At 37.0% G+C, this 22,684-nt stretch overlaps 2 protein-coding genes across 7 annotated transcripts; one reads left to right on the plus strand and one right to left on the minus strand.

The window, feature by feature from the left end:
• The first annotated feature begins 1,096 nt into the window (after positions 1 to 1,096).
• Positions 1,097 to 17,290, plus strand: hykk (hydroxylysine kinase). Of its 5 annotated transcripts, XM_012966593.3 has the most exons (6): positions 1,100 to 1,230; positions 2,041 to 2,181; positions 2,598 to 2,946; positions 13,201 to 13,343; positions 13,714 to 13,897; positions 14,647 to 17,290. In XM_012966593.3, the coding sequence occupies exons 2-6, from the start codon at positions 2,116 to 2,118 to the stop codon at positions 15,102 to 15,104; spliced, it is 1,200 nt and encodes a 399-aa protein (XP_012822047.2). In that variant the 5' UTR covers positions 1,100 to 1,230; positions 2,041 to 2,115; the 3' UTR covers positions 15,105 to 17,290.
• Positions 15,401 to 21,009, minus strand: ctsl (cathepsin L). 2 transcript variants are annotated; one of them, XM_012966538.3, is made up of 8 exons: positions 20,940 to 21,009; positions 20,522 to 20,625; positions 19,443 to 19,585; positions 18,737 to 18,925; positions 18,453 to 18,635; positions 18,045 to 18,204; positions 17,278 to 17,398; positions 15,401 to 16,178 (listed from the first exon to the last, which is right to left on the minus strand). In XM_012966538.3, exons 1-8 carry the CDS (start codon positions 20,960 to 20,962, stop codon positions 16,076 to 16,078), a joined length of 1,026 nt encoding a protein of 341 aa, XP_012821992.1. In that variant the 5' UTR covers positions 20,963 to 21,009; the 3' UTR covers positions 15,401 to 16,075.
• Between the last annotated feature and the right edge of the window lie 1,675 nt (positions 21,010 to 22,684).

A 22,684-nucleotide genomic window follows, 5' to 3' on the forward strand; every position in this document is an offset into this window, starting at 1 on the left:
TCATCGCTTAAACTGGATACTCCAGATAACCAAGGTGAGGTCCTGACATGATCCCCGGGCTGCCTAGTAACGGGGGTGATCCGCTGATCTCCTCTACGAGGAAATACTCCTGCCAGATCCTTCCAGGGAGAGAGGCTGAACTCCCCAGGTGTGGGATCCCCTACGGGTCCAGGTGAGCCACAAAAAATTATTTAAACTCAAAAAAAAAATCCTTTGTCCTATCCTTGGCGAGGACAGAAAAAAGACATGGGCTAATGGGAGAGGGGAGGTTATATACAGGGGGTAATGGGTTAATTGCACTTTCTGTCCTATCACTGGTTAGAGGGCGGGGAAACCCAGAGGTGCGGAGGCTGCCATGGTAACCAGGGAAAACACGTCCAAAAAGCACCAGCAGAATCCTGCAGCACATATTTTCTGAGTGTAAGGACAATTTCCTGGCAGTCAGAAAACTGTTTAGCAAAATGACACCTACTGCTTTGAAGAATGTTTGAACCACATTTTGTGACTGCAGGGGGGGGGGGGCTGTAAGATCCCATGATAACACCCACTCCCATGGCATTAGCACAGTGAAACTAGCAAGAACTCAAAAAGGCCATGTCCAGTAAAACTGGTGCAAATTAAAAAGCCAATAGAAAGCAATAGAATTATTTTTATTAGCTAACTTGTTTCTCTAGCCCATCAGAGCTGCATACATTACAAACATATTCATTCTTTAATAACTTGATTGGCCAATAACTGTTGCATTTAAAGTTATTTTAAAGGGAAAAATGCTGCTGGAATGGGCTTGGAATCAGGTAACAGAAGTGAATTTTCAAACTGCTAGCAGATATGTTCCAATTGTGTTGATAATGGGATTTTGTGCACATCCTTACTAGTGAGATTTGGAAGCTAATCTGAAAATCTTAAGGTGCGCTGTTTATTAGAGTCTAAGGGATGGTCAATCAGACATACAACAGGAATATATTTGTACTTGGAAAATTCAGCTCAAAAATGCTGCTACAGTTTAAAATAAATAATCCTAAAACTAAAGTCAGCTCAGCAGCACTGCCAGTGAGACAGACTATAGCCGGCATAATCATTCCCTGCCAAGTCATGGAATTCCAGTTTGTTATAGGATACTCCCTGTTTGGACGTCCCACATCCATTCCCAGATTTCTTTGCAGCAGGAAGCTTCAGTAGCACAAATACAAGGCAACTAAAGGACACTGATGAATGCAGTTTGAATGCAAGGTATTTTTCTTCTTATTTTATAGGGGTGCTGTAATTAATCATTTGTGTGTGTGCTTAATTTGGATTCCCAGTATATTATATAAGGATAAATGTGATTGAGCCATCAAGGGGTCAATGCTTTAAGCACATTTAGCAGTCTGCCAAAGGAAAAGCTGACAAAACGAGGATGTGTGAATGCAGTTTATTGTTTCCACTGCTGGAGAGTTGCTTCTGTACTCTGAGAATGGTCACAAAGCAACATGTGACTGCACAGCTGTTGTGGAACTGCACGTTCTATTTTCTGGGTACACTTGGAAGCGGAACCAGCTGAAACGGAGTTACATTTTAGTATTAAAGGGGATTTCAAAAACTTTTTTTTGCATAATGAAAGAATTTCAATTTACATTTATTCCAGTTTTAAAGTTGGTTTTAAAGTTATTTATAAAAGTAATTTCTACTAAATGCAGTATCTTTCTGACTGTTTACATTCTCTGTAGTCCTGGCTCTGACTCCTGAAATACTGGAGTAGAAGCAGCTGATTAAACTTACGTCTATTACATTGAATCAACAACCATCTTCAGAGAATATAAAAAAAATAAACATCCTGTTTTCAAATCCAGTTACATTTACAAATCACAAAACTACAGATATATTCTATATGTCTGGTCTGGTTAATGCCTTTTTTACTCATTGCATTGCATTATGCTGACAATAACTGTAGAGGAATGTGATCTTTGTGACAACACTGTACTTTGTACTTGTGTTTGAAGAAATCTCTGAGCTAACTTGCTGAATTCAAGGTAATACTTTGGAATTCCTTCTGCTTTTAAGATTGCTTGGTAAATCAACAGCGTCGCCAGTGCAATTATATTGCAAATCCGCTAGCCATTAGGGCTTGTAGTGTGCATGATCCTGGGATCAGACCTGGAACCAGCTTTTAAACTTCCAGCTGGAGGGAGGCAGAATACAAAGGCAAGTAATTCAAAAATATTTGTATAAGAGAATTGTTTTGCCTCTGATTAATTATATCTTAGTTGGAATCAAGTAAAAGCTACTGTTTTATTATCACAGAGAAAACGGAAACCATTTTTAAAAATGATAACTATTATTATAATGGAGTCTATGGGAGATAGCCTTCCCATAATTCAGAGCTTTCTAGATAATGGGTTGCCAGATAATGGATCCCATACCCATATCATTTTGAATTATGTGCCTCCTTCTTTCCAGATTTCAACTGGGGGTCACATATCCTGGCAGCCAAAAAAACCTATTTTTTTAAATTAAAACAGCAGGTAAAACGCATTGTTTATTGGAGTTATATTAGGTTTGCGGTTCATGTATTTCTGTTATACTAATTACTAATGTGTTCACTTTCCCCCAAAATCTAGGTAAATATGGCTTCTCAAAATAAACACAGTGATGTCCTTAATAACAACAAGCCAGCCCTTAGAGAAGAGCAAGCTGTGCAGTTGATTGAGTCTTTATATGGCTTAAAAGTATCAAATATCAAAGCCCTACCAAGCTATGATGATCAGAATTTCTATATTAAATCATGTTGTAAAGACCCCAGTGGTTGCTGTGAGTATGTGATGAAGATAACCAATAGTGAAGATAGCAGATATGGAGAACTTCTGGAAGCTCAAACATGTGTCATGGTGTTTTTGTGCAATAATGGTGTTCCTGCTCAAAAACCTGTATGCACAATAAATGGTCAGAACCTCTCATTAGAAACTATAGGTAAGGTTTTTTTTTACAGTTTCTTTTAGTGTTAATGCTTCCTGTACTGATTATACAATATATTCAGAATTAAAGTAGTTAAATTAAATGTAGTAGTATGTTATAATATTCTTTCTTCTTGTCAAAGGGGAACATGTCAATTCTAAAGAGAGGCTTTGCTAAAAATGTAGTGCATTTAGTTCTATTCTGTAATGTGAATGTGTTGGTGGCATGGGTTCATTGTTATTGGTGCAGAAATGCAAGGTTTGGCTCACAACAGGACAAGGACAACTCACACTCAAGGGAAAGGCTTAGCCATTAACCCTTTTACTGCCAGCCATTTTGGTCAAAGCGGAACTTGTATTGCCAGACAGTTTTTGAACATTTTGCACTGTTTCACTTTAGGGGCCTTTCCTCGGGGGGACTTTTAGTTTACCAAGGAAAACAATATATCATTTTTTTCAGAACAACCTAAGCTTTCAAAATATGGTAGAATTTTTGTGTAATTCCAATTCTGTAACAAGATATAGGCTTCTAAATGTCTAAAAATGCAAAAAAAATCAAATTTTCCATAATAAAATCACACATACTAGAAACAAAAATTATTTTATGCACGAATATACAACTGATTTGGAAAGTCCCATGTCTCCTGAACGTGCCAATACCAAATATATATAGTTTTATGGAGATTTCTCACTTGTATAGGTCAAAAACTCCCAGCAGTACACTACCAAATTCCCAAAGCACTGCTCCAAAAAAACTGCATACTTTGGATTTCAAGGCCAAAATTCCACTAACAGAAGGTTTATCCCAGAAAATTGTACATTTTTGGAAAGAACAGATTCTGGGGAATACAGAATAGGCACAACTGTCTGTCTACTCCAAACTATCAAGTCGCAATGCTTTCCTAAAGTTATTGGTTTTTATCAAAATTTGTGATTTTTTTTAAAAAACGTTTCAAAGCTTCTAGTCTATAGTATCTTATCTCCTACAGGTCATAAAGTAACCAAATAAAACACCCTAAATATGAATGCCTGGGGTCCACTGAACAGTTTGATGCCCAATATGTATAGGTTTACCTAAGTATGTGGCATGTAGGGGCCCCAATGTGAACATACCCCATATGAACTGTCATTTCTGTCATTTCAGCTTCTGCAAAATCAACACATTTACATCATTATATGTGGGATGAAGCTAGTAAAAAGTACGCTCACCCCAGAAAGTCATATATTTTTGGAAAGTACACATTCCCCCGAATCTAAAATGGGTACCCATGTCTTTCTACTCCAAAGTACCAAGCCGCACAGCTTTTCTAAAGTTAGCAATTTTGATGACATTTCCAAAAATCCCCTCAAAGCTTCCACTTTGAAGCATCTTATCTCCCACATAGCATTAGGTACCAAGATAAAACACCCTGAATTTGAACGCCAGGGGTCCACTGAACAGTTTGATGCCCAATATGTATAGGTTTACCTAAGTATGTGGCATGTAGGGGCCCCAATGTGAACATACCCCCATATGAACTGTCATTTCTGTCATTTCAGCTCCTGCAAAATCAACACATTTACATTATTATATGTGGGATAAAGCTACAAAAAAGTACGCTCACCCCAGAAAGTCATATATTTTTGGAAAGTACACATTCCCCCGAATCTAAAATGGGTACCCATGTCTTTCTACTCCAAAGTACCAAGCCGCACAGCTTTTCTAAAGTTAGCAATTTTGATGACATTTCCAAAAATCCCCTCAAAGCTTCCAATTTGAAGCATCTTATCTCCCACATAGCATTAGGTACCAAGATAAAACACCCTGAATTTGAACACCAGGGGTCCACTGAACAGTTTGATGCCCAATATGTATAGGTTTACCTAAGTATGTGGCATGTAGGGGCCCCATTGTGAACATACCCCCATATGAACTGTCATTTCTGTCATTTCAGCTCCTGCAAAATCAACACATTTACATTATTATATGTGGGATAAAGCTACAAAAAAGTACGCTCACCACAGAAAGTCATATATTTTTGGAAAGTACACATTCCCCCGAATCTAAAATGGGTACCCATGTCTTTCTACTCCAAAGTACCAAGCCGCACAGCTTTTCTAAAGTTAGCAATTTTGATGACATTTCCAAAAATCCCCTCAAAGCTTCCACTTTGCAGCATCTTATCTCCCACATAGCATTAGGTACCAAGATAAAACACCCTGAATTTGAACACCAGGGGTCCACTGAACAGTTTGATGCCCAATATGTATAGGTTTACCCAAGTATGTGGCATGTAGGGGCCCGAATGTGAACATACCCCCATATATACTGTCATTTCTGTCATTTCAGCTCCTGCAAAATCAACACATTTACATCATTATATGTGAGATAAAGCTACAAAAAAGTACGCTCACCCCAGAAAGCCATATATTTTTGGAAAGTACACATTCCCCCGAATCTAAAATGGGTACCCATGTCTTTCTACTCCAAAGTACCAAGCCGCACAGCTTTTCTAAAGTTAGCAATTTTGATGACATTTCCAAAAATCCCCTCAAAGCTTCCATTTTGAAGCATCTTATCTCCCACATAGCATTAGGTACCAAGATAAAACACCCTGAATTTGAACGCCAGGGGTCCACTGAACAGTTTGATGCCCAATATGTATAGGTTTACCTAAGTATGTGGCATGTAGGGGCCCCAATGTGAACATACCCCCATATATACTGTCATTTCTGTCATTTCAGCTCATGCAAAATCAACACATTTACATCATTATATGTGGGATAAAGCTACAAAAAAGTACGCTCACCCCAGAAAGTCATATATTTTTGGAAAGTACACATTCCCCCGAATCTAAAATGGGTACCCATGTCTTTCTACTCCAAAGTACTAAGCCGCACAGCTTTTCTAAAGTTAGCAATTTTGATGACATTTCCAAAAATCCCCTCAAAGCTTCCACTTTGCAGCATCTTATCTCCCACATAGTGTTAGGTACCAAGATAAAACACCCTAAATTTGAATGCCAGGGGTCCACTGAACAGTTTGATGCCCAATATGTATAGGTTTACCTAAGTATGTGGCATGTAGGGGCCCCAATGGGAACATACCCCCATATGATCTATCATTTCAGCTCCTGCAAAATCAACACATTTACATCCTTTATGTGGGATAATGCTACAAAAAAAGTACATTCACCCCAGAAAGCCATATATTTTTGGAAAATACACATCCCCCCGAATCTATAATGGGTAAATATTTCTTATTGCTACAAAGTACCAAGCTGTAAAGCTTTCCTAAGTTTGCAGATTTATATGACATTTTCGAAAATCGCATAAAAATGTTGCAATTTGCCGCATTTATCTCTCACAATTTCTTGATAAAGATCAGATAAAGACAAATCACCCCAAAAAGGAACACCAGAGGTCTACTGAACAGTTTGATGCCCAATATGCATAGATATACCAAAGTCTGCGGTATGTACTGAACCCAAAATGAAAATAGCGCATAAGGATTTCTCGCCTGCCAGCTCAGCTTTTGCACACAGAGCCCCCTGTCAGTGTATTATGTGCCAAAACTTCCCCTAACCATACAGTGACCCCCACAAAACCATATATTTTTGGAAAGTACACATTCTGACAAATCCAACAAGGGTAAAGAGTCCTTTCTACACCAAAGTACCAATCTGCAGAGCTTTCCTAAATTTATTGGTTTTTATGACATTTCAGAAAATCACCTAAAAATGTTGCAATTTGTCGCATTTATCTCACACAATTTCTTGCGTACAAAGGCAAGTCACCCCAAATAGGAACACCAGAGGCCTACTGAACAGTTTGATGCCCAATATGCATAGATATACCAAAGTCTGCGGTATGTACTGAACCCTAAATGAAAATAGCGCATAAGGATTTCTCGCCTGCCAGCTCAGCTTTTGCACACAGAGCCCCCTGTCAGTGTATTATGTGCCAAAACTTCCCCTAACTATACAGATCCCCCACAAAACCATATATTTTTGGAAAGTACACATTCTGACAAATCCAACAAGGGTAAAGAGTCCTTTCTACACCAAAGTACCAATCTGCAGAGCTTTCCTAAAGTTATTGGTTTTTATGACATTTCAGAAAATCGCCTAAAAATGTTGCAATTTGTCGCATTTATCTCACACAATTTCTTGCGTACAAAGGCAAGTCACCCCAAATAGGAACACCAGAGGCCTACTGAACAGTTTGATGCCCAATATGCATAGATATACCAAAGTCTGCGGTATGTACTGAACCCAAAATGAAAATAGCGCATAAGGATTTCTCGCCTGCCAGCTCAGCTTTTGCACACAGAGCCCCCTGTCAGTGTATTATGTGCAGTAACCCCCCCTAACTATACAGTGACCCCCAGAAAACCATATATTTTTGGAAAGTACACATTCTGATGAATTCAAAATAGGTAAAGTTATTTTTGTACACCAAAGTTACACCTGGCAAAGCTACGCTAAAAACAGATCAGGAACACTTATATAGGGATAAAATGTGATAAAACCACAAAAATTGTGCAAATCAGTGAAACAACAAAATAAGTTACATGACAGTGTAATTAGTGGCCAGAATATCTGATCCAATAGTTACGCTGTCAAAATAAACAGTTTTTAGGTAAAAGAAAATAAAAACAAAGTGGTAAAATGAAAAAAAAAAAAGCAAAACAAAAAAAAACCAAAGTGTTTGTGTATACATGTGTGTACATGTGTAAAAGTTGTGTGATAGTGTGTAAGTGTGTATATGAGTGTAAATAAGTGTATAAAAGTGTGAAAAATGAAAAAAAAATAAAATAAAAATAAAAAAATGCTAAAATGTGTGCTGTAAGTGTGTGTAAATGTATGTAAGTGTGTATAAATGTATGTAAATGTGTGTATAAGTGTGTAAAAGTGTGTAAATGCAATAAAAAAAAAGTCCTTACCTGTTCCTGAAGACCGATCGCCTCCTTCCTCATTTGGGCCGGCGCTGGGGGAGAGGGAGGAAGCAGGAAGCAGCAGATGCGATGCGATCGCATCTGCTGCTTCCTGGAGGGTCCTGCGAGCGATCGGCTCGCAGGACCCTGAAGACAGCCCCCCTGGCACATTGCCCAGGGGGGCTGTCATTGTTAGAAGCCCTCTGCAGCGGCGGCACATGCCGCCGCTGCAGAGGGCAGCGCTTAAACGCCAACGACGTATGAGACACGTCGTTGGCGTTTAAGCCCTTTTACTGCCAGCACGTATGCCATACGTGCTTGGCAGTAAAAGAGTTAAACCGTTGAAATATTTTCTATATTTGCAATGGTATTTTGGGTTTGAATTGCCACTGTTGCAAAACTGCAGAGCAGCCAGCCAGAATGAATTTGTGCTTTACATTTTATTTGGATCACTTTAACAGGACTTCCAGTCTTTTATCATAGTCCAACTTTACATTGTTATTTACATGACGGTGCAGTTGCTTGTTCTTTGGCCACTGAAATTCTACATTACTTAAAGGTGTAGTTCTCCATAAAAGAACTGTTATTATCAGATAGGCAAGAGTATTTTAAGTCAGTTTGCAGCGGGTCTTTGTTTTTTTCACTTTTGTGGTTATTTTGCTTATTATTCTGTGGCTTTCTAGTTCAGTATTCTTATATATACTAAACCTTATCCGCGCTTGGCAGAATTTTACCCTAAGTGTAAAAAGTTATTCAATTATCTAATTATCTGAAAACCCAACAATAGTGTCCCCACACCAGAAATGTGAGCTAAATAAAGTGAACAGCCGCCTTCCTCCAAAATAATCCCAAATTGTGAAATAAGCTATTATAAAACAGAGTTGGCGCTCATATGAAACAAACCACCAAGTGTTATGAATTAAATCAATCAATTAGTATTTATTAGTTCATTACAATAAAAATATTCAAACATAATTACATCTTGCATTAAAAAATATATAAAAAACACCAGTACATAAAATGATAATTAGAAATGATTTTATAAACCTAGAGTGAATTATTGATGTAAGACCTAACAATTCATAGAAGGATGGAAATGGTGCAATATAAATAATCAGAAAGGATGTATTTAAAAGCTAAACGTTGGAGTTGGTAAAAATACAACTGCAGATAATAAATTTAGAGAGAAATAAACTAAAAGATAAGCAGGGGGACTAACGAGTAAAGCAAATGTATTAATTAAATCTGTAGCAGATTACTACATTAGGCACAGGAAGGAATGGGTAATTGCACACATGCCCAATCCGTAAATACAGGATTATTACGGCTTCACCAGTGTCTAATCGCCAGATACAGCAGTTAAAAAAGGGCAAACAGGCCCCCTGTGGGGAGCTCGCTCCCAAATAAACACCCGGTAAGGAAAAGGGCTAACAGGTAAAATGCTATGGGTGAGTGCTCTGGTGAGCAACCAAGCTCATGGCGTATATAGTTAAAAGTAGCACTAAAAGTTAACAATAGTTTTCAAACAGATACCACCTGAAGACTAGAATAAGTCTGGTGATAAATTGATCCCCCACACTCTAGATGTTACATACAGTACCCTCTGTCCCGGCCGGGAACTTACTATGGGTCACAGCAGTCGGAGGATCCCGCTCCTACATGCGGCGCAGCACCGTTACACTCCTTACGGTGACGTCAATAATGTGGGCCGAAGGTCGAGCTATGGGTCCTCCCTGGTTACAAAATCCGACGCGTTTCGCGCACCTGCGCTTAGTCATGGAATACCCAATCACGGGGATCAATTCTCACTTATATACCTCCCCACGCTGTATAGCACCGCCTCCCTAACAAGCCATTGATATTAACACTTAAGCATATATATCTCCTACATTGTGCATGTAACACTTATGCACCATATAAAACCACTACCTCATAAGCTTATTAGTAATACCTAAACAGATAACACATCTATATAAACAAGGCTGAACACTCGAGCTCTATTAAAAATAAAATCAAACTATAGGATGTCAAAAATAAATTACAAACATCAATTCCTAAACATCGCTAGACCAATAATTAAGCCCCATGACGGGAGGGTACCGTAATGCACCTAATATATACAAAAAAAATTCAGTATTAAGTCATACAGTTGCATCTGCATAAGTATTCACCCTCATAAATACAATGTTAACACCTGTAAGGAATTCTCATGACAGTCCCCAGATAGTGCTGCCATCTAGCGGTTAGCCTAAAAAGGACTTAATATTCCAATTTTCATTAAAACCTATTGGTTCGAATGTGTTCAATGAGAACATCCAAAAGGATTCTCTTTTATCTAAGGTAATAAGTCTATCTCCCCCTCTGTAGTCCACTTCTACATGTTCAATCGCCCAGGCCTTAAGGTGTCTAGCATCTGATGCATGTACATCCCTAAAATGTCTATAAAGTGGTATTTCAGTAGACCCTAATCTGATTTTCCAAATATGTTCATACAATCTAGTGCGGAATGATCGTATAGTACGTCCCACATATTTTCTATTACAGCTACATTCAACTATATAGACCACATATTGAGACCAACAGGAGATATGACCCTTAATAAGATATTTTTTCTCAGAATTGTAATAATTAATACTTGTAATCTTCTTCGGGCAATAGTTACATTGAGAGCAGTTACCACATATATGCCATCCCCTAGAGGTCATACTCTTTTTCATATCTTTTCTTAAAGTACTAGGAAAATAATTTAAAATAGTTTATGTGGTAACTGCTCTCAATGTAACTATTGCCCGAAGAAGATTACAAGTATTAATTATTACAATTCTGAGAAAAAATATCTTATTAAGGGTCATATCTCCTGTTGGTCTCAATATGTGGTCTATATAGTTGAATGTAGCTGTAATAGAAAATATGTGGGACGTACTATACGATCATTCCGCACTAGATTGTATGAACATATTCGGAAAATCAGATTAGGGTCTACTGAAATACCACTTTATAGACATTTTAGGGATGTACATGCATCAGATGCTAGACACCTTAAGGCCTGGGCGATTGAACATGTAGAAGTGGACTACAGAGGGGGAGATAGACTTATTACCTTAGATAAAAGAGAATCCTTTTGGATGTTCTCATTGAACACATTCGAACCAATAGGTTTTAATGAAAATTGGAATATTAAGTCCTTTTTAGGCTAACCGCTAGATGGCAGCACTATCTGGGGACTGTCATGAGAATTCCTTACAGGTGTTAACATTGTATTTATGAGGGTGAATACTTATGCAGATGCAACTGTATGACTTAATACTGAATTTTTTTTGTATATATTAGGTGCATTACGGTACCCTCCCGTCATGGGGCTTAATTATTGGTCTAGCGATGTTTAGGAATTGATGTTTGTAATTTATTTTTGACATCCTATAGTTTGATTTTATTTTTAATAGAGCTCGAGTGTTCAGCCTTGTTTATATAGATGTGTTATCTGTTTAGGTATTACTAATAAGCTTATGAGGTAGTGGTTTTATATGGTGCATAAGTGTTACATGCACAATGTAGGAGATATATATGCTTAAGTGTTAATATCAATGGCTTGTTAGGGAGGCGGTGCTATACAGCGTGGGGAGGTATATAAGTGAGAATTGATCCCCGTGATTGGGTATTCCATGACTAAGCGCAGGTGCGCGAAACGCGTCGGATTTTGTAACCAGGGAGGACCCATAGCTCGACCTTCGGCCCACATTATTGACATCACCGTAAGGAGTGTAACGGTGCTGCGCCGCATGTAGGAGCGGGATCCTCCGACTGCTGTGACCCATAGTAAGTTCCCGGCCGGGACAGAGGGTACTGTATGTAACATCTAGAGTGTGGGGGATCAATTTATCACCAGACTTATTCTAGTCTTCAGGTGGTATCTGTTTGAAAACTATTGTTAACTTTTAGTGCTACTTTTAACTATATACGCCATGAGCTTGGTTGCTCACCAGAGCACTCACCCATAGCATTTTACCTGTTAGTCCTTTTCCTTACCGGGTGTTTATTTGGGAGCGAGCTCCCCACAGGGGGCCTGTTTGCCCTTTTTTAACTGCTGTATCTGGCGATTAGACACTGGTGAAGCCGTAATAATCCTGTATTTACGGATTGGGCATGTGTGCAATTACCCATTCCTTCCTGTGCCTAATGTAGTAATCTGCTACAGATTTAATTAATACATTTGCTTTACTCGTTAGTCCCCCTGCTTATCTTTTAGTTTATTTCTCTCTAAATTTATTATCTGCAGTTGTATTTTTACCAACTCCAACGTTTAGCTTTTAAATACATCCTTTCTGATTATTTATATTGCACCATTTCCATCCTTTTATGAATTATTAGGTCTTACATCAATAATTCACTCTAGGTTTATCAATTAATTTCTAATTATCATTTTATGTACTGGTGTTTTTTATTTATTTTTTAATGCAAGATGTAATTATGTTTGAATATTTGTATTGTAATGAACTAATAAATACTAATTGATTGATTTAATTCATAACACTTGGTGGTTTGTTTCATATGAGCGCCAACTCTGTTTTATAATAGTTCAGTATTCTGCACGGGTCTCACATTTCATAGAAACCAGGCAGCAGAATTAAAATGCATCAGAGAAAGATAATCAATAAAATGATTCAATAACTATAAAATAAAGCCATACACAGGCCCGGATTTGTGGCAAGGCCACAAAGGCCCAGGCCTAGGGCGGCACAAACATAGGGGTGGCATGCTGCCCCGCCGCAAGCAAATTTTCAAATTTTGCTCCCAGACGGAGCAATGGGGACCTCTGCCCACTGTTCTGTATGGGAGTTTTAACTTTGGCGCTTGTGCATGCGCATTCGCATGGGGGGGAGGGGTTGTTCGGGGGGCGCCGAATGGGGGCGGCAGAAATCTGGCGCTGCCCATACAAAATCCAGTTTTTGGTTACACTTTATTTGATGTTTTCTAGTTACAGTGATCACACAGGTGAGTCAAAAGGCTAGTATGGAACAAGAGCTTATAGCCCAATATTGAGTGGCGAAAGAAGGTTTTCATATAGAGGGACTTGGCATACAGTATGGTTTGTACAAAAAATATAGGAAAATACAGTGAATAGAATCGTAAAAAATAGGGGTAAACCAAAAGAATGCATTGTTAATTATATTAATATTTATATTTTGTTTATTTTTACTACTGCATGTAGGCTGTATTATCGATGGAAGATACCCTCCATAGGGGGTTTTCAGTCTCCTTACCACAAGCAGCCTTGACTTCTTTCTAGCCCCGTAAACTTGGTAACAATTGAATAAAAAGCAAGCTGTACATTAACCTTGTATGTTTAAATTCCAGACTATGGGTCAACAATAGAAGAACAGGCAGTGAGACTTCTGACATACCTTCCAGGAACACCACTTGCAAAAATTGTAGCAACCCCTGAAATGTTGTTTGATGTTGGTAAAATGGCAGCTAATATTGATAAAATGCTGGCTGAGGTAAGGATTTTGGAAAATATTTACCACAGTTATATCAGTTTATCAGTTTAAGCATAAACCAGTGTGGATATAGAATTATTTGAAGAAACCTTGGTGGAAGAACCCCCAGAATTTCTCAGCATATTGAAATATGGCATGTTGTGCTTTTAAAAGAGAGTATTAAACATGGAAAACAGTGTGCTGATGGCATAAAAGAGGCCAGACCTTCCCAGCTGATGAGAGACATTAGCAGTAATATAGAATATGAAATGGCAATTCCAAGAAATATTCTGGAAAAAAAGATTCATACAGGAAGCTAAAAAAATGAACCTTTTTAAGCACCTGCAAACAAGTTTAAATTTAAGGCTTGCTTACTTTCTTTATATTTCAGAATTTCCAGCATCCAAATAAAACATGTTTTGAGCGGGGTCAGTTTATTTGGAATTTATCAAACACGCCCTTGCTGCAAAAATATGTTCACGCAGTTAAAGAGGAGGAACTGCAGAATATAATTGAAGGAGTTATCACGCAGTATGAGACGTTTGTACTGCCAAATCTGAGTTGTTTTCGCAAATGTAAGTAGGCGATGTAACAGAAGGAAATATATATATCATTCTCCTATAATGCAAAATGACATAGTATTAAACACATTGGTAATCCTCATATGGTTCTTACATTTAAAAAGGCTTCTGGATATGATGAGCCTCATTACAAAGTAAGTGCAAAGTGCATGATACAATTTTTAGTAGGGAAGCACCATGTTTGTTACCCACAATGCAGCATTTTCATCCAGAATTCCAGCATCATTTTGAACTGACACTGTCTTGCAGGTGCTGAAGCTTTTGCTTAATGCACTAATATGGATGCTTTTCATCTGCAAGTCAGTTGCAGCTATTGATACACCCCCCCCCTTCCCAATAAGGGAACCCAATAATCACTTCCATATTCAGGCTGGTGTTTTAGGGAGAAGGCTGGATAGGGACATTGCCCCTCCCACAAGTAGCATCATGTTGCTAGGAACATGTATCGATGCAACTATGCTAAATTTTGCATCCAACCTAATTCTTTTCACTTATATAATTCTTTCTTTGCAGAACAATAGTATTTTCTGTTGTAAACTTTGTATTCTGTGCATTACCTTAGTAACATATAAGACAAGTATTAATTCTAGGGTCAAGTAAAACTAGGCCCATGCACTTTCTGTAACCTATTTAACATACTGGTTTCAGCATGTTTTTGCTCCTAGAAATGTGACCCCAGATAAATAAAGTAAATGAAAGTGTTTTTATTATTCTGAATAATGTTTTATTTTTATACTTTGTAGGCATAAATCATGGAGATCTGAATGATCACAACATACTAGTAGAAAAGACCAGTTCCCCTGGAAGTATTCAGGAGCAATACAAAGTGTCTGGAATTCTAGATTTTAGTGACATGAGCTATGGCTACTATATTTTTGAGTTGGCAATCACTATAATGTATATGATGATTGAAAGCAATGATCCACTTCATGCTGGAGGCTATGTACTTGCTGGATTTGAAAGTGTTATTCCATTGACTGCTGAAGAAAAAGATGCTCTGTTCTTCTTGGTGAACTGTAGATTTTCTCAGTCACTGGTAATGGCCAGGTACAGTGTCCTGTTGTGCCCAGAGAACGAGGAATATCTTATGATAACAGCTAAAACTGGTTGGAAGCATTTGAAAACTCTACATAATATGGGCAAAGAAGCCGTTGAGAAGATCTGGTTTGAGACAGCAGACTCATATGTTGCTAACCATTAGCTTGTTTGATGTACCTTTTGGAGGATGAAATAGGGGGATGGCACAACTTGGCAATGCACATTTGCACCTTTATTTGTCTCCAGATTTGGCCTTTTTTACTTGTAAGAATTAGAAGCAAATAGGAAAAAATAATTGAAATTAGGAACAAATTATTTGCCATGCTGATTTGTGCTTAAGGGCTGTACAATTAAGGAATCTGTATTTGCAGCAATAAACTACCGTAATCCTGATGAGTGAGGTAAATTGTAAGAATAGCAGATTAATTTAAACTCATCTGTAATGATACGTATTGTATTCCCTGATGGCCCTACCCTTGTGTAATGATTTACATGCCTAAATAAGCATTTTTATAATCTTTGTGACTTGTAAAATCTATTACAGTAGAAATGGGATTTTAGTGCTGAAAGTTGACAAAGAATCTGGTATACTGAACATATTGTATTCCTGATGTTGCAAAACTACACCTTCAGTTTCTAATGAACAGAAGACGACCGTTAGTTGAAATGTTCCCCAGACATACAGTACAGCCTGCTTAGGGTTTAAAAGGTGCACACAACACTTTCAAGTACTTTAACTGAATATCTTCCAGTGTGTGCCTGAAAAGAATACCAACATTCTTGAAGACAAATAAGTAATATTTATTAAATGACTTTATATAGGTAACCATCTTTACTATATAGTCACCTGTTAATAGCATGAAACAGTACTGACCCCACTTACTTTCTAGACTTTCCTATACAAATAGTGGCCTCTTGAATTTCACCATCTAAGGCAAAATTTGGTACTACTGCATGTTCTACCTTCATAATTCCCCAACTTTTCTGTAAAAGAATTTGATATACACAAAAGCTATATATGGCATATTTATACATAATCTGCATTAATTACTTGAGGGTACATATACGTTTAGTGAGATTCTACTACAGAAAAATGATCTGTTGTACAGATACCATTGTGCCATTTGTTATCAGTTACATTCTAAAGTCAATGGTTGCTGCCATCTCCGTAATGCTGCACTGGTTGATATTGCGCTTCATTTTTACATAGCCATCTTCGCCCCATTCCTTGCCCCAGCTGTAAGAAAAATTATAAAAAAAATGTTAATGTTATTCAAGGGTGCGGACTTCATTTTAACTTGACAAAATTTTCAAGCAGCTGATTAAAATAAGGTCACACATATGTTTTTTAGCAAAGATTTAATGCATTATAAGTGTTTTATAACAGACAATATCCCTACATTCAGTATAGAATATATATAAATATAAGATCTATTATTTGGAAAGCTTGGGAGGGTGATCTTTCCATAATCTGAACCACCATACTGTAACTCGGCTGAAAATCATATTAATAAACCCAATTGGATTGTTTTGCTACCAATATGGATTCACGCAGCTTTGTTACCATCAAGTAGAAGATACTGTTTTATTATTGAATAGAAAAAGGAAATAATTTGTAAAAATTAAAATTATTGTTTAAAATGTACCTTATGGATAACAGGTTTCTGGAAAATTAATCCCATAACAATCCCATCAATTGCTTTTGCCAACTGTACTTGTGCAATTTAGCGCCTGTTTCTATTTAATTTTTATACAGTGCTCACCGCATTTCAGGGCTTAACATTTCTGTGGGGTGTTAGAGATTAGAGCACTAACACCCTATAGCATATAATAGAATTGGACTGATCAAAGCAGTCAAACCTATTCTGAAGAACTGATACATTGACCAAAGTTTTAATAACACCATGCTTTTATAACATTTATTAAAAATGCTTTAATAAATATGCCATTTCCTAAGTTTTTTTTAACACTCAGAATATAACAAAACACACATTTCTAAATCTTTATCTATATTTACTCCCATGTGCATGAGAACCTTTTTTTCTGCCATGATATAATGATTATGCAGAGCTTCAACTCCACACAGTCAATATTTAATTAGAAATAAAATTATTATTAGTGCATGTGTGCTGTTGTTATAATAAGATAATTATATTAAGAAGCAATAATGCAACAATGCACTGGAGATTGCAAACATAAGCAGCCGTGGCACTCAGCCCTGACTTATTCTACTACATATAAATGTAAAGGTAAGAATGACTGGAGTACAGTAAATGGCCTGTTGAATTACTTCACTCTGAAAATTGTATTTATGTGAGAATCCATTAAAAATATACCTGTTCTTTATGATCCAATAGTCCTTGTCTTCTTCCTCCTTATCATTAGCATGTTCTGTCCCATAACCCACAATAATTACTGCATGATTAGGACTTTCAGCACAATCTCCTTCAAATATTCCTAGGAAATTAAAACACCTTTATACAAATGGCAGATTAAGTTACAGTTAGATCAGATTAACCAAAACATGAAAAGGATTTGTATACATTTAAATATAGCATAATGTTAGCCTACACCAGAAGTAATTGTTTGTTTTAGATGGTGTAATATAGTATATTAACTTTTGTATGATGAAAAGAGTGATATTCTGAGACAATTTGCAATTGGTCTTTATTTTTTATTATTTGTGTTTTTTTTTTTAATTATTAAGCTTTTTGTTAAGTAGCTTTCCAGTTGGGAATTTCAGCAGCTATCTGGTTGCTAGGGTCCAAAATATTCTAGTAACCAGGCAGTGGTTTGAAAGAGAGCCTGGAATATGAATAGGCGAGGCCCTGATAGAAACATAAGTAATACAAAAATAACGATAATATTAAAAATATAGTATAAATAGTAAAAACAAAAATTGTAGTCTCACAGAGCAATCATTTATGGGCTACTAGGGTCAGTGACCCCTATTTGAAAGCTGGAAATCAGAAGAAGAAGAGAAACAATTCAAAACTATAACAAAACCTATTGAAAAGTTGCTAGGAATTGTCCATTCTATAACATATAAAAAGGCTGAAGGTGAGCCACCCCCTTAAGAAACTGGGATTGTACATATAAATACCTTCGCTGTACAACTGAAAATCTGAGCTCACTCCAATGCCGACAGTAATTGGTCCTTCTATGGCTACAGAAGTTGCCATGTTTTCTTCACCAGGTAAAATATAGAATTTGCTGACATTCATATGAATGGCTTTATCAGAATCATATTCACAGGTGGCTTTCTGTAAAGAGCAGAGATGTAACACTGCTTAATTACTAGGGTATGGGTATATTTATATTTTTTATAAATGTGGTGTTAAATAGCATTACATCTGCACATGTGCCACTATCTAGTTACTTACATGTAGCTGCTATGTGGAAGAATGTAATAATTGTTATTGAGAACAATTCTGAAAAAAATTTGAATAAAAACAGCTATTTTCAATGTACCATTCTTTACTAGAGAAGAGAAGATAAGTACAAATCTCACCTTTTGTGAGTATTCATACTCCTTGTTTCTCATGACACCATGTTGTGCCACATATTCCAGAGCTTTTATAGGAAACCCCCCACAGCAGCCTTCATTAATCTCATCGCAGTCTACAAGCTGCTGTTCGCTCAGGTTAAGCAGTTCCTTGGTCCTAATACAGTAGCGGGATTCCATAACCCCCACCTTAAAGGTAAAAAAACAACCACGTGTAGTTTGTTAAAGGTTTTATGACATTTATGCTGTATAATGCGACATGAGCTTGAATAGCACTGTAGGTTTTTTACCGTTGCAAATGCCCAGCAGGATCCACAAAAAGTTCCTTGATTTTTTACGGGAGTCACACAATTCGATTTCCTCCAGTCCACTTCTTTTGGGATGGTAATACTTGTATAACTGTAGCTTTCAGCTTTCACTGGATTTAGGGATTTTTCTCTTGGAAGAAGGCAGCTTTTGGAACTTCTCTCATTATCAGTCTAAGACAAAAACACAATTGGCCATACATAGTTTGCATAGTTGACATTTTTACTACCAATGTGCTTTAGTGACAATGTGCTCAAAAAGAGGTGGATATTTCTCAGATATACAAGCTTTTCATAGTTTCTGAGCAATACTCCCAGTCACTATTGGTTTCTGCCAAAGTCTTTTGCTATGGGAAGTGGTGACAGGTTATTTTGCCTTTTTGAACTGGTGCCCTGAGTGCCACCAGCCCTCATAATCAGGATATTGAGGATTTGTATTAAATATCAAACTAGGAAATACAGAATGATGCTCACAGACTGCAAAGATATATACATAAAACTATGTCTTCGTAATTATTCACTTGTACTGAGTGTAAGGTACATATTAGGTCACAGTGGTCCCTTAATATAAAATACATATGTGTAATCTATTAAGAAATGATAGAGCTATATACATTTTGTAACACAAAAGGATTGTTAAAGGATTTCTTTTTAACTTGATTGTTTATAATTTGCCCTGGATTTTATTTACCAAGTCTGCAAACTGATTCATGGCCATTCTGTAGCTCTTGAGCCCTTGGTCAGCAAGCTGATTATGCTTCTGCACCTTTTCCCATGTGGCCTCCCAGGCTTTCCGCCGGTTCAGCTCTTTATCCAGAGTGACATATTTTTTCTCTGCAGTACAATATAGTATATTCTGTTAGTATTCTGCTTCTAATCTCCAGTTATTTTATGATACATTATTTATATAATAATAATAATAATAATAATAATAATTATAATAATCTGTATTATCTTAGGATGAGTTTGTATAAAGCAGAGAGGTACGAAAGAGGGAAAAACTAAAGTTAGATACATCAACATGTTTTTTCAAGCCAACGTTTTACAAATTTTGTGGCCATGCCCATTTTGTGGCCGCACGACCCCCAAATACCACACACTCTTTTACATGGTTGGAATGGCGGTGAAGCATGCTGTATTTTATAGGTCAGAACATTTCCTCCTTTACAGCTTTCTAAGCTGTTAGCAGTCAATAACCAATCAGTAAGGGAGGGGTCACATGGGACATAATTGTTCAGTTAGTTTGCTGCTGAATCTGCCCTGCGTGCTCACAAACTAACTGAACAGTTATGTCCCATGTGCGCCCCCCCCCATTCCTTAGTCACTGATTGGTAACTGACTTCTAACAGCTTAGAGAGATGCATGGGAGGAAATAGTGTTCTGGCTATTATGTTAGACATCCACTCACTCCAGCCTTTATAGATTACATTTTTGCCTAACTAACTATATTGAAAAAATGCACAGCCTATCTTTTTTCCCCAGTATTATTTTTACACTGAACTATTTCTTTTTGGGTAGTGTCTATGAATGAGTTGTTATTTGTGCCTGACATGGCAGCTCTGTATTACATAAACAACAGAACAAAAACATTACATTATCAACTCTACTGTATATTTATTTACAATATAACACGAAAGTTCTGTATTCCTTAAGCAATATCACTTGGTTGACACAAGTTATAGAAGAGACAGTAAATTTCTGCATACTTTTGTCTTTAACTCTTCTACTGCCAGTCAGATAAGTAAGTTAAAAGTAAAATTTCTTATTTACCATATTTAGATTTCCAGGCATTCCATTCTTGGTCAAGAAAATGTGATGCTGAAGCACACACAATGATAGCTGAGATGGCAAAGAGATACTTATCCAAATGCATCCTAAAATAGTGATGAAATGTTACTCAATACTGTGTTTGGCTCTTAGAGCAGGAAGAGGATTTTGCAGTATGAAAGTGCTAGCCCACCGCCCTACTAGAGGCAACAGTCACTAAATGTTTGATATCTCACACCTCATGACATATGCAGATTTCCAGACAAAGACTGTGAGTCTGCCAAAATAAAAGGACAAGGAAATAGAAACTAGAGATAATAAACATATACTGAAACAGAAATTTTTAAAAATGCCATACAAGCAGTTAAAAGATAAAAGTAAAAATGTATCATACAATTATTTCCATAATATGAAATTTTACCTTTGGATTATGAGGAGGTGCATATGTTTGCAGATGAAAGTCTTCCAATATCTCACTGCAAGTATAGGATTGTCCCTGTCTTTTACAAATATTTATAAGCCTTGACCAAAATAGCCAAATTATAATTTCCTGTTACCAATCAGATTAGGGGCAACAGTTGAAACCAATCACAGTTATCATAAGATAACACATTGTCTGTATGTAACGGTATAAGTGTCAGTAAAAATCATGTTTGTGAGATACAGACACTGCATAGGTTTCTTTTAAAAAGTTGTTTGCCCGCAGAGTTGGAAATACAGTATAACAGAACATTGAGGGATGCCACCTAGGTTGTTAGTTCATATCACTTTATGACTTCCTGTAAGGGGATTATAATGCAATAGGACTATGGAAAGTAAAAAAGATTGTTGTGGCCATGCAGCCAAGGTAAAAAAGAAATATGAAATAAATATTAAATAAAAGAGAAAAAATTTTTGTCAGGCAGACAGGGTGTCAGTAACACCTTCATAGAGGCTAGGGAAAGTAAAAATAAAATAACTTGTATTTACCTTTTAATTTTTCCAGTATAAAAACAAAAGTATTAAACTGTCATTTATTTCTGCATTTATCATTGAACTTTTACTGTCTGTGACTGTCTAGTTTACATGAATACAGGAACCCATGACACAATTTGAATTTAGCTAAATCTATGAAAAAAAAAATATAATGTTGTTTGTATTGATTATCTTGTAGGTGCCCTATTTGGCCAAGTCTTACATAAAGCAGTTGATGTAAAGATAAACTTAAAAATTATATACCTGGAACATGGTGCATGATTTTGCATGATCAAAATGTAATGTTTCCATTTTATCTGTTATTTTTAGCTAATACACTTTTCTTGACAAGGAAAAATATTTATGGCAATACCATAAAGGGATTATCTTTCCTACCTAGTATTTGCATTTGTTGCTTTCCTAATTGTGCCACAATAGTCTAAAAGCTGCTGCTTGCTCAGGTTAATCAGGTCTTTTGGTTTAGTAAAGTAATGGGAATCCTTAACACCCACCTTAATAAAAAAATAGAATGATGGCAGGCAGTAAGGACAGGGCCTGTCTGTGCTCTCAGCACTGTACTCTGCACCTAGTATCAGATTCTTTATTCCAACACTAAGGGGCACATTTACTAATCCACGAACGTCCGAAAAGCGTCCTAATGCGTTTTTTTTTAATGATCGGTATTTTGTGACTTTTTCGCGAATTGTCGCTAATTTTTCGAGCGCTCAATACGAAAAAGTCGCGACAATTCACGAAAGTCGTAATGGCTATGCAAAAGTCGCGACAATTCACGAAAGTCATAATGGCTATGCAAAAGTTGCGACAAGTCACGAAAGTCATAATGGCTATGCAAAAGTCGCGACAATTCGCGCAAGTCATAACGGCTATGAAAAAGTTTCAACGGTGACGAAAAAAATCGCAAAAAATACGAAAAAGTCGCAAAATGTTCGTTTCCAATCCGATTTTTCCCCATTCGGGATTCGGATTCCTGGATTAGTAAATCAGCCCCTAAGTACAGAATGCAGAATTCTCCAGGGTGCAAATCAAATGCGCGCCCCTTAGTGCTCACTTAACAAGCAATTGTGCCACAGGGAATGCTGCACTCTGCAACTAACACTGGATTGAAAATGTGGAGCTAGGTGTAGAGAACAGCATCCAGGGGCACAGGTCAGCCAGTAAAGGACCTCCTATTGCACTGAACTCATCATTCAA

Source organism: Xenopus tropicalis, chromosome 3 (genome assembly GCF_000004195.4).
Source record: "Xenopus tropicalis strain Nigerian chromosome 3, UCB_Xtro_10.0, whole genome shotgun sequence".
NCBI lineage: Eukaryota > Metazoa > Chordata > Amphibia > Anura > Pipidae > Xenopus > Xenopus tropicalis.

What these genes read in the sequence shown, in the direction of transcription:
- hykk (XM_012966593.3), top strand. Translation starts at nt 2,116, where the DNA reads ATGATCCTGGGATCAGACCTGGAACCAGCTTTTAAACTTCCAGCTGGA. An exon ending in CCTCTCATTAGAAACTATAG is followed by an intron (nt 2,947 to 13,200) that starts GTAAGGTTTTTT and finishes TTTAAATTCCAG; the next exon opens with ACTATGGGTCAACAATAGAA. An exon ending in TCTGAGTTGTTTTCGCAAAT is followed by an intron (nt 13,898 to 14,646) that starts GTAAGTAGGCGA and finishes TATACTTTGTAG; the next exon opens with GCATAAATCATGGAGATCTG.
- ctsl (XM_012966538.3), bottom strand. Translation starts at nt 20,962, where the DNA reads ATGCACCTCCTCATAATCCAAAG. An exon ending in TGCCTGGAAATCTAAATATG is followed by an intron (nt 19,586 to 20,521) that starts GTAAATAAGAAA and finishes ATTGTACTGCAG; the next exon opens with AGAAAAAATATGTCACTCTG. An exon ending in TATTGGATCATAAAGAACAG is followed by an intron (nt 16,179 to 17,277) that starts GTATATTTTTAA and finishes TTTTTCTTACAG; the next exon opens with CTGGGGCAAGGAATGGGGCG.